This window comes from Trichosurus vulpecula, chromosome 6, assembly GCF_011100635.1.
Source record: "Trichosurus vulpecula isolate mTriVul1 chromosome 6, mTriVul1.pri, whole genome shotgun sequence".
Taxonomy (NCBI): Eukaryota; Metazoa; Chordata; class Mammalia; order Diprotodontia; family Phalangeridae; genus Trichosurus; species Trichosurus vulpecula.
Genome location: NC_050578.1, coordinates 264,822,295 through 264,834,892, shown reverse-complemented (window position 1 = coordinate 264,834,892; position 12,598 = coordinate 264,822,295). Strand labels below are relative to the sequence as shown.

Here is a 12,598-nt window from a genome sequence, read left to right as displayed (position 1 = left end):
GTGACAAATCACATTACTCAGAAAATTAATTAAATGTTAAACATTCTCCAACAAAGCTTCTCATGTGGATATGTTCACTTCATCCAATAGTACTTGATAAATGTAATGACTAAAAAAACTCAGATGCACAATCTCAGGAAAATTATAGTTCCAGTTTTGTAAATAAGAAATCAATGACTCAGAATGCTGGAGAGATTAATTAAAGTTTAGAACTGGACAGCAGGCACTCATATTACTTTTTTAATTCACTGATCTTTCCCACTATTGTTTTAAATCATCATTCATATATTAAGTGTGTGCTATATATGTTTCAAAACAACTGATCTAATTTGACCTCTATTCAGAAATCAAGCAATATGACTGCTTTCAGAACATTATTATCTTCAAATGAAAAAGAATGAGATGATAGTAATAGAAAATAAAAGCTACATAAGGTAGGCACATTTAAAATATTTTATTAAGACTGTAGGAAGCAAGAAACTACCTTGGTTATAAGTGAGGAAGAATTTGAAAAGATCTGCCTTCTCAGGGATGACCTTTCTTTTTCAGTAACTCCAATGTATTTCTGTCTGACCTCAGAAGGATTACATAGCACTTGGGAGCAAAGATGCAAGTGAGAACCCCAGCACTGGATGTCAAGATGGAAAAGACCTCCACAGCCACCATGGCCTTACCCTTGGTGCTCTGATATGTCAGCAGAAACAAAATCCAGACACTGCAGAACACAAGCATGCTGATGGTCAGGAACTTGGCTTCATTGAAAGTGTCAGGCAGATTCCTGGCCATAAAAGCCAAGGTAAAGCTCCCCAAGGCCAACAAGGCCATGTAACCCAGTACAAAATAGAAGGTAATGATGGAGCCCTCATTACACTGAACGACAATGAAGGCAGGCTCAGAGTGCATATCCATCTCAAGGAAAGGGGGATACGTCCCAAGCCAGATGCCACAGAGACACATTTGGATTAGAGTACAGATCAAAATGAGAGAATAAGATGATGTGGAGCCCATCCAACTCCTGAGCTTGCTGCCTGGATTTGTAGCCTTGAAGGCCAGAACCACAGTGATGGTTTTAGCTAAAATGGAGGCAATGGCCACTGTAAACACAAGTGAAAATGTGATTTGTCGCAGAAGACAAGTGGTGGTGTTAGGATGACCAATGAAGAGCAAGGAGCAGAGGAAGCAGAAAATGAGAGAGACCAGAAGAGTGTAGCTGAGGTTTCGGTTATTGGCTTTGACTATGGGGGTGTCTCTGTGCTTCACAAAGACTCCAAGGACAAGAGCAGTGAGGAGAAAGAAGAAGAAAGCAACACAGGCCAGAGTCATTCCAAGAGGTTCTTCATAGGCCAGGAAAGTCACGGTCTTGTTGTGGCATTGGTCTCTCTCCCTGCTTGGGTACTGATCTTCAGGGCATGGCAGACACTGTTCTGCATCTTTGAACAACAACAACAAAAGAATGTCATTATTTCTCATGTAAATTATCATTTTCTCTCTCCGATAAAGCACAGTTCTAATCATTCCACATTGAGCTCAGCCTCATTATATTCCTGTCAGAAGTACAAGAATTCTGCAGGCTGAATAACACAAACATATATTGCTGTATGTTCATATCTTCACCTATGGATAAAATAATGTGGTGAAAATATTGATTCCTCTTAACACATTTGCTGTATGGAAATATAAGAAGTAAATATCACCTTCCAATATTAAATAACCTACAATGAGCCCTAAAGAGTAACTTTATAGAAAAGTCACTTTATAGATAATTTCATATTTTGAGAATAGAAATGAGATGTTGAAATCGCAATTGTCATTTTTTTCATAGACAGAGAGGAAGAAATAATAAATTAGATAAAAAAGACTTTTTAATATTTTTATTTTAATGGAAGGTCACAATTACATATATGGGCTCTTATGGTGGACAATCGTTCTTATACAAATCAAACATTCTTCAAATAAACTAATTCCTATAACAATTTTGATTTTCCTTAATCAGAAAATATATTGTGCATCTATGACAATGGTTCCCTAGTTTCTACAGTATAGTAAATGAGGATTTCAAGCATGTCTACTTCTTGATTTCTTCTCATCAGTGTCATGATGTTATTGTGCATACATGCATTATTTCAACCTCGAAGAGTATTACTCTCACAGGGCCTCTTTCTTATATATTACACTTAAATGTACATTTATTTTTTGCTGAAATGTTAATAAATTGTACAATTAGTAACTTGGAGATTTATTTATACCTATGAGATTATGAGTCTAATTATTTGTCTAATCTCTTGGCTTTATCATGACAAAACAAAAATGAAAATTCCACAAATATTAGGAATGGTATTCCAAAAGGCAGAAGTAAGGAGTGACTGCAATGCAGACATCGGTGAGAAATAACAAATGAAGACAGGACAATGTGTTGAACTGACCCAAAAAACACAAGTTCAAGCTTTTGAATAAATTGGTTGACTAAGCAATGTATGGCAATTACATAATAAATCAGAAGTAGACCTCCCCAGTTTTGACACTGGATGTCAAATACAGAAGGATGTGGAAGGGAGAGTCAGATTTTTTTACATTTTTGGTGAGGCAAGCTTGGTTGAGTGAGGACTTAAAGCCCCAGGAAAACAGCCTTTCTTATAAACTCCATAGAGTGCTCTGGTTAATCTTTCACCAAGGGATGATTTCATGAAGAGTACCTCCAGAGTCCAGACTCCTACCCTCAACCAAAATTCATCTCTGTTTTTATATTGTTTAATTTTTTAGTTTTTGACTATTAATATTTCCCTTAGGAGTGGGGAAGTTCAGGATTAAATTTTAGTTTAAGCTTTCCTTCAGGAGTGGGGAAGTTTGCAATTAGGGGTTAGGGCAGGGAAGGATTATGGATTCCAGCAGTAGTGAAACACTGGTGTGTCATTCTTGGACAAATTTTTGATATCATGAACCAGAGTATGCTCCTGAATGTTACAGGAATGATCAAAAAATACACTGAGTGAAAGTGATTGAATGAGTGCAGTATTATTTTAACTCAGAAAAATATTATTTTCATAAGTAAAAGTCACTTCAGGTTAAGACTTCCAAAAATACAATTGCTACTAATTTGGGAGAAGGACTGTTTATCTTTAGGAACTCACCTGTCTGGTTGGAAATCTGCCCTTCAGGACATTGGGTGCAATCAAAGCAGCAGACAGGTTTGCTTTCCTGGACTGTCTTCTTGAATCCAGGGCCACAGTTTTTACTGCATATGGAAGCTGGAGTCTGTGTTTCCACCATAGAAAGGGAGAATGTGTCGCTATAAGAATGACTGCTGAAAGATAGATCGACTAAGGCAATGATGATGTTAGGTGCTTTCTAAGGAAGACATTTAGCAGAAAGGATTTGCAATTCTGCAAGGCAAGGATGATCTATGTACCTCTCAATGGAGACTATCTTCCTATATTTCCATCTTCCACTCCATGTCATCTTTTCCCCAATGAACATAAACTGATTCTTCATTAGGTAAAATCAAGCACCTTAGCGTTTTTTATTTTTAATGTAATATCTTAGTGACACATTTCCCTCCAAAGAACTAGCGTGTCTCTAAAGTGAACTCCACTTTTGAACAGTTAATGCTAAAATAATTCATTGACCACATAAGGCACAAAATTTGTTTCATTTCTACCCCCACCAAGTCCTGTTTTTGTGTTTTCATAAAGTGTCCTGAATGTTTCACAGAATCATGACTTTAGAGACCGTAATGAATTAAGTATACATTTCACCTTGATCATATCTAAGTAAGAATCAATTGACTTGATTGACTGATTTATTCTTGGGCTGACATTTGGAGCCACATTGGGCACCACTGTGAAGGGTGGGGGTCAGATTTATCAGATCACTCAGTCAAATGAAACTTCACAGATTTATACATTTGCCATCAGCAGATGACATAACCATAAAATTTTAATTAACAATCTCTAAGATCATTGTCCTACTTAAGGACACAAATTCAGGATAACTTATTTCTGTTGCTGTAGGATTCCATATATTGGATAGTCTTTGGTGCAACAGGTCCATTTGTGGAAGAAAATATTCTGCACTCTGCACCCTATTGTTATTCTTCAAAACCTGATGACTTCATCTGTGATATTCCAAGATTGTCTTAGTATGAACAATCGAGAACATTATACATCTTAGCTGAAAAGAATTTGAAAGTAGAATTGAAAAGAAGGAAATCATAACTCTGTCTTGTTCACACCACAAATGAAGAGTAAGTGATGCTGGCATGCTGTCGTAGTCATTTCTAGTGTCTGTGCAGATGTTCCTGGCACCAATGAAGAAATAACATTGTCCAGGACCCTTAACAGCCAAAGCAATAACAGGTAGAACCCTCTCCAGTGCCACAATTTAAAAGGATTGATTCTGCAGCACTCAGCTTTTTTATAGCCCACATCTGGGAGCCATACATTGCTACTGAAAAAAAAAAAAACCTTATCCAGGACCCTTGACAGGCAAAGTGATAAAGCTTATATTATTCACTCACCCCTTACCTGAGAGAACTCTTCTGGCCAATCTATGTCTTCTTCATTAATGCTGAATCCCTGGTCATGAGGGGTCACTTCACCCACTTTCACCAGTATCTCATTCCAATCAATGAAGTATTTATAATTCATGATATCATATGTCTCAACAGCCTTCCTGGCTCCATCTCCACATGGCTCATCACCGGCAATATTGACAGGACTTCTGCACTTCAGGAAGTGGTGGAGCTGAAGGTAAGGACAGCAATTTGTTAATCCCTGGGGAAAGAAGGACTCATGCCCAGGTCCCAGACTTAACTATCAACACCAAACAGGCTTTGAATTTGGAGCCTCCAAAAGTTTTCATTCTCACTTTTCTTCAAATTCCCCTTAAGCTTCTCTTAGAGCTCTGCACTCTTCTTTCTCCTTTTCCACAGCAAGCAAAGACAATAGAGGAATAATAAAGCCAGTAAAGAATTGTGTGTTTATATATTGAACTTACCACAAAAGCCATTTCATCTTCTTTTCTCCAAATCAGGAATTTCTTTTCCAAGTATCTCTGATATTTTGCATTGCAAGGACTTGTCTAAAACCTGTGGTCACAGGGAACTCATTACTTCTGCAAGCAGAAGCTTATCATTTCTTCCCCAGTAGACTGAATGATCCTAAACAATCTGGACTTTATTTTCCTTTCTTTGCATCCCCATATCTTAGTATATTTCCTAGGATGTCTAAGGTACTTAAGAAATGTATATTGATGGGCTGATATTAAGGGTAAATCTTACTCATTTTCAAAAATCTCTTTAAATAAAAAAAGTCTAATGGAAATCTCTGAAGTGGGTGATAAATTAAACTTAGGAATAAAAGATGATTTTACATTCATTGTGATGCAATTCAAGGAAAAGAACAAAAAGCAATCACAAACGATTAAGAGACTAAAAAACTTGGGAAATCCTTAAGGCAAAATAAATAGAAAGGAGAAAAATTTTAATGAAAGAAATTATAAAATAAATAGCATAATTATAAACTGTACGAAAATCAAACATGTACACAATCTCAGGAAATCTGACAATCAGAGTTTTCAACAAAATCTAGAAAATTGTTTTGGATGCACAGGATCTGGATGTCATCATTCCTTTGAAAATATTCAACAAAAATTTACAAGAGATATTGAAAATGTGGAATTAAGAGTTTGCAAAGAGAAATGAAGTCTACATTGTTTTCATTCAGAAATGTTGTAGTAAGATTTCATTTTTACAGGGAAAAAGTAAGATTCTAACAGGCCAAAAATAAATGTTGGGTGTCCAATCATAGAGGCCTCTCCAACTCTTCATGACCTTATGGACCATACACACCTGGACCTTCTATTTTCCACTATATCTCAAAGTCTGTCCAACTCAATGTTCGTGGTTTCCATGACACTATCTTTCCATCTCAGTCTTTGTCTTCCCCATTCATTTACCTGCAATCTTTTTTCAACATCCGGGGCTTTTTTTCAGAGTCCGTCTTCTCATTAAGCAACCAAAATATTTAACCTCCAATTTCAGGATTTCACCTTCCAGTGAATACTTCCGAATTAATTTCTTTAAGTATTGACTGATTTGATATCTTTGCTTCCAGAAACTCTCCAAAGCCCTCTCCAGCACCACAATTCAAAATGATTGATTCTGCAGCACTCAGCTTTCCTTATAGCCCAAATCTTTCAGCCATACATTGCTAATGAAAATAACATAGCTTTGACTACACAGAGTTTTGTTAGCAAAGTTTGATTCAGGTAATCATTACATATACTACTGTGGGCAAGAATATCTTAGAAGAAATTGAGTAGCCCTTATAGTAAATGAAACAGTGAGACAAGCAGCACTAGGGTCGCATCTCAAAAATGACAGAATGGTATCTATTGGAATCCAAGGCAAGCTGCTCAACATTATAATAATATAAATCTAAGCTTCAATAACTGATGCCATATGGACCAAAGTTTATCAGTTCTATTAAGACCTGCAGCATCTTTAACAATTAACACACACACACACACACACACACGTAAAGATGTCACATTCATCATAGGGGATAGGAAGGCTAAAGGGGGAAATCAAAAGAGTAAAAGAATACCAGGCAAGTTTGGCATTGTGGTTCGAAATGAAGAAGAAGCACACATAAGAAGCCAGATTTCATCATACAAATTTCCTGATCCAGAACAGTAAATAAGAAAAGTAAAATATACATACATATGTGTGTATATATATATATATATGTAATTTACATACATATGTATTTATATATATATATATATATATATGTATATATATAAAATTTAGGAAATTTCCTAGGTAGCAAAAGAATTTATTGGTACATTTATTTGGTTTCTGTGTGTGTACACATATTTACAAAAGAAAATAAACCTTGAGAAGTCCAGAAATTCCACAAAATGGAGCAAAGTTTCCAAAAAAAAACTTGGATTTTACTGAGACAAAGTGCTTTTAATTTTCCTTTAGGCAGATAATCAAAGAATTAGCAATTCAGTGGTAAGTGAAAAATTATTATGTTCCCTATAAGGTACCAGAGAAATATAAAGAGACAACAACAAAGAATTGATGAGTACAACTTATATGAAGGAATAAAAAGAACCTTGAAGAGGAAAGAAGGAATCATGGTGGGAAATATTGTGTGCCCTGTAAATCTGTATCAAAAATGAAATCCAAGCTATTGATAAATTAGAAATCCCACAAAGCACCTCGCATTTACACTGTTTTGGCCCAGATCACTGTAAAGGCCCCAGATTGGAAGATATTTATTTAAATTTTCTTGCCATGTAGATTCATACTCAGAGGGATGTGTAAAAGAAAGAACACCAACAACTTCACAAAGGTTCTTATATCGGAGTTGAAATAATTGCCTATTATCTGTGGGCAATTCATTGTCACCGGTAAGTCAATGTAATCAAAAAAAAAAACAGAAAAAAAGCATTACAGAATAATAGGTAGTATTGAAGTCTCAGGTCATTGCTGCTTCATTTATGGAACAGAAAACTAGCTATTGAATGTTGTGAGTACCCTGTGTTAAACCCAAGAGTAGAAGAGAAATGTTACCTTCCAAGAAAGATCTGGATTACTTCCAAATTCTGATATCTCTTTTGCCTCTGACTGGAGCATTTGATGGAGAGCTTGGGCCACTAAATATACTGCTTTGTAAACATTAGAACTCAGTTCCATAATGATCTTGTCAAATTTTTGATAAAGTAAATCACTTGAGGAAAGACCTTCTGGGCATATAGTAGATGACATTTCTATGTGATTTTCTTTTAAATATTTGCAATTAAAGACTAACTCAAAAAAAGTCTTTAGAAAAATGTCCTCAGAGTTCACACTGGGATTCAGGTTTCTTAGAAAATCTCTGAAACCAGGAATCACAATCGGGGAATGAGAAAATAGTATTGTACCATGAAAATGGGTAAGCAGCTGCCAGTTAGTATCAAACGTAATATCCCAAGCAGTGGTGGCCACAAATATCTTCCCATAAACTGGATAAAAAATGAATGCATTAGCAAGATCTTGAAGGGAGTCTGTATCTCCATAGATGAAAATCACAGTTGCTGATGATGCAGTAATCCCAGAAGAGAGTTTATAATATTCAGTGATCTTAAACTTTGGGGGCACTCTTTCCTTAAAAGCCACACACAGACCATTCCTGTCCATCTCTTCTTTCAGATCACTGAAGAAACTTTCCCCTGTTATATTATCTGAAAGAAGCAGTCCCACCCAAGTCCAGCCAAAATGTAGCATCAGTTGGATGAATGCAAGGTGAAGAGTAGATTCCCTTCTGCCCATCTGATAGACATATGGATACTCGACCTTATCAGTCAGGAGAAGATCAAATAATCCATAGGTGATCTAAATTAAAAAGGAAGACTATAATGATGATTTAAGGTTCTTCAGAATAGAAATTTGTCCCCCTTTTACATTTGTATGTCGAGCAACTATCAGTGGCTTAAACACAGCATGTAATGAATAAGTACTTGTTAATTTTAATTTATACTTTCAGGTCACAAATTATACTATCATGCAATGTAAGAATGTGAAGGAAATTCTAAAACTGTACCTAATCAACAATTCTGTCTCCAAGGTCTCCCTCAAGCAAGTACTAAGTGTATTCTTGAAACACTTCTTGGAAGTTTCTGTTGTAGGCTCTTTGACTTTGTTAACTTCTGTCTGTATGTTTTGGTCTTCTTTGTCACCAAAGAAAGAATGCAAAGTCTGAGACTGAATCTGGGTGCATTTTCACTGCCTGGCCATATTCCCAACCAACTAACTTGACCCTTGAGTTTTTCAGCAGGGTATGACTGATTGTAGACTAAAGAGTTCTATGTTCCACATTTGAGGGGAATGTGCTAGCTCTGCCGCACCAGCACTCCTCCTTCCACAAGAACACCCAACCCGGATTGGGCTTAGATCTTCAGCAGGCTGTGCACTCCTGCTCTGATCCACCACTTAATTCCTCCCACGAGGTGGGCCTGGGGCCGGAAGCAACAACCTCCTCTGCCACTGGGGCTGGAAGCTGAACAGAGAACTCCTTCCACTCCCGCAGCTTTTCCCACTAACCTTCTCTGCTGTCTTTGGTATTTGTGGGTTGAGAAGTCTGGTAAGTGCTGCAGCTCACTGATTCAGGGTGCTAGGGCCCACTCTGCCCGGCTCCTGGTCTGGCTGGTCCGCGCCCTTCAGGCTGGGCTCTGCTCCACTCCGTTCCCAGCTCCCAGCTCTGTGTGGGATAGACCTCACCCAGAGACTATCCAGGCTGTCCTGGGCTGGAGCCCTGCTTCCCTCTGCTGTTTTGTGGGTTCTGCAGTTCTAGAATTGGTTCAGAGCCATTTTTGATAGGTTTTTGGAGGGACTTGGCAGGGAGATTACACTAGTCCCTGCTTTCCAGCTGCCATCTTGGCTCCGCCCCCCGAAACACTTCAATGGGAGAAAACTCAGTTCCCTTCAAAATACCATTCCTTTTTTAGACAGCATTATCAATTAGAACATTTTTTTTTCTTAACTTTGCAGCTAAATCAGCCTCTTTGGAACATTGACTAATTGGTCCTATTTCTTTCATGTTGTTTCAAGTAGAACATTCTTAATGTCTCCTTTATGAACCTGTTATTTAAACATGTGCACATATTTACATGTCCTCTCTAACTCATCTCACCTCTTCATCACCCCAAACATAAAAAATTCCTTTGTCCAGCCTTTCTATGCCAAGCATTTCACTTCCCTCATGGTTCCAGGGAACATGGCACTTTCCTGATAACAAGACTTGTTACCCAGAGTTTGTTCTAAGAGGAAAATGTTTCTAGTCCAGTCCTAAAAAATGTTGGGACATGGGGACCTATTCAAACTGAAAGCTGCTTCCAAGGTGGCGTTACACATTCCCCCTAACTTGTTAGTAAGAAGTCTATGAGGTAAGCAATAAGTCATTTCTCCATAACCTTTGAGTAGGCAGATGCCTGATCTCTAACAAAAAAAAATGCACCATTATCAGACCTTCAGTAGTCAGATTGGTCCTGGAGCCAAGATAAAGTTTCATATGCAGAGTATCTTTGTTTCATCCTTCAACCCCAATTTTCTAAGAATGAGATAAAGGAACTAGTGCTGAACTCTGATTTTAATCAGATCCCCAATAACCCAATCAGCAAAGACATCCAGCCAGATTCACAAACTGATGTCCTTGTGAGCTGAACCAGCTGTGACCAAGTGTTTGGGAATATACACTCATTTTCATCCCATTAAATTGGAAGGTAAGAACTTAGGAAAATTATACTTCCCCATCCCATGACTTGGCATGACATTAGGTTACTCTTAGGCTCATATCTGGGGCAAGAATGTATAAAAGATGTCTCACAATCATGGAAATTTTGCCCTCAGAAGATTAATTATGAAATGGCTCTCTCATATACCCCTGGTCAGACAGCAAATCACTTTTTCAATGAGTTTGGGGTGCCCTACCTGACATAGGATAAGAAAATATCCTCTCTCTTTTTGAATAGAAAAATGCAATTTAAAACAACTATAAAATATTATCCCACACCAATCAAATGGGCTGAAAGGAGAGCAGAGGGAAAGGACAAAGCACAATGGAATATGGAAAAAACTAGAATACTAATATACTGTTGGTGGAATTATGAACTGATTTAACTTTATGAAGAGCACTTTGGAATTACACTGAAAGTGGTATAAAACTATCTGTACAAACTGATTGAGCAATAGCACTAAGAACCCTATTTCCCAAGTAATCAGGAGATAAGGAAGCAAATCTATATTTTCTAAAATATTTATAGCAGCTCTCTTAAGCGTAGCAAAGAACTGAAATTCAGTGAATGCTCATCAAATGGAGAATAGCTGAATAAGTTGTGGTATAAGATTGTAAATAAATAGTATTGTGCTGTAAGAAATGACAAACAGGTTGATTTTAGAAACAAACATGCTAAGACTGACATTAGGTCGTATACTGCAAAATAAGAGAAAATTGAACACAAAATCAGAAATATGATTCAATTACACTCTATGAATGACTACCATATTCTGAGTAATGTGAACTTTGTAATCAATTATGAAAGACTAATGAAGAAAAATGCTGTCCAACTCCAGAGAAAGAAAAGATATATGGAAGTATGTAGTGTCTTGTTCCACATATAAATCTATCTCAAATATTGGCCTTCTGGAAAGAATTGGGGAGAAAGGGAGAGATACAACTTGAAACTCAACATATAACAAATAAATCATATTTTTAAAAGAAAGTATCCCCTCTCCTGTTTAGGTTGCTGAGATGATCTGAGAAATTGTGCTGCAAACAAGGGGACACTATAAAATAGAAGACAGAGAAAGGATCAGGTGTTTAGGAGAAATTATGTAAAATGGAAGAAATCAATGTTTAAGAAGAAGAACAACAACAAAAAATCCTTGCAACAGAAGTAATACAAAGCCAAGCCACACTTGATAGATTGTGTTAATGACTACCAGTCCAAATAACCTACGACATAAACCACATGCACATTTCTCAGTGGCACACAAAAGTAAATAAGGATAGAAATAATAACTATGGAAGACCTATTAAACCACATCAGAAATCATACAGTAAAATAAACAAGGTACACAAAAGGTCCTACAAAACAGGCATAATGTCAATGCAAAGCAAATACAATGAAAATTTAATATTCTTTTAGTAGGTCTGTTTTTTAATATATTCAGTTATATAAAAGGCACACTTACCTTGGATTTCTTATTATAGATTAGAAACTGGCCACATAATTCTAACCTTCCTTTGACATACAGACTATACTGTCCCTATGCCAGTGCTAGTTAATGACAGAATGATCATCCTCCTCCTCACAATGATAATCTTTAAGACCCAAATCTGCCCTGGTAAGAGGCCTCTTTGGGTAGTTATCTTTCTGTGTTCTGAGGGAATTGTCTATCCACAAAGAATTTCTATGTCTGCAGTGTTATGCTGAAGTGGCATTACCAGTGGATTAATTCAATTCATCTTCATTTGTGTTTTGGGGGAGAAAAAACACTCTTCACCAGGCATTTATCCAACTGCTTCCCTCCTTGATATCACAAGCAATTTCATATAGAGTATAAATGGGCAGTCATGCAAAACATTTTCATATTAGCCACATTGCAAGATAAAATGCAGGTAAAAAACAAAACAAAACCCAAGAATAATAAAGTAGAAAAAGTGTGCTTCATTCTTCATTTAGACTCCATTACTTTGCTCTCTGGAGAGTGATAACGTTATCATAAGTCCTTTGCAATAGTCTTCAATCATGATATTGCTGAAAATAGTTAAGTCATTCACAGTTGATCATTGTACATTGTTGCTGTTTCTGTGTACAATGGTCTCCTGATATTCCTCATTTCACATTGCAACAGTTCATATACATGTCTTCTTAAGTTCTTTTTCTTTCAAAAAAATCCACCTCACCATTTCTCTTATAGCACAATAGTATTCAATGGCAATCATATAACACAGCATGTTCAATTCCCGTTCAACTGAAGGGCATCCCCTCAATTTCTAATTCTTTGCCAATCTCAAAAGAGCCACAATAGATAGATAAATATAGATATTGA

General features: G+C 36.8%; 1 protein-coding gene across 1 annotated transcript in view; it reads right to left on the bottom strand.

Moving 5' to 3' along the window:
* Window positions 1-525: 525 nt before the first annotated feature.
* LOC118854115 (vomeronasal type-2 receptor 26-like) overlaps window positions 526-12,598 on the bottom strand; it is a 34,561-nt gene continuing 22,488 nt past the window's right edge. The window contains exons 3-6 of the mRNA XM_036764445.1: window positions 7,580-8,380; window positions 4,521-4,739; window positions 3,129-3,252; window positions 526-1,430 (exon numbers count right to left, since the gene is read on the bottom strand). Of these exons, the coding sequence (XP_036620340.1) occupies window positions 526-1,430; window positions 3,129-3,252; window positions 4,521-4,739; window positions 7,580-8,380 (2,049 nt within the window). The remainder of the gene's footprint in view (window positions 1,431-3,128; window positions 3,253-4,520; window positions 4,740-7,579; window positions 8,381-12,598) is intronic.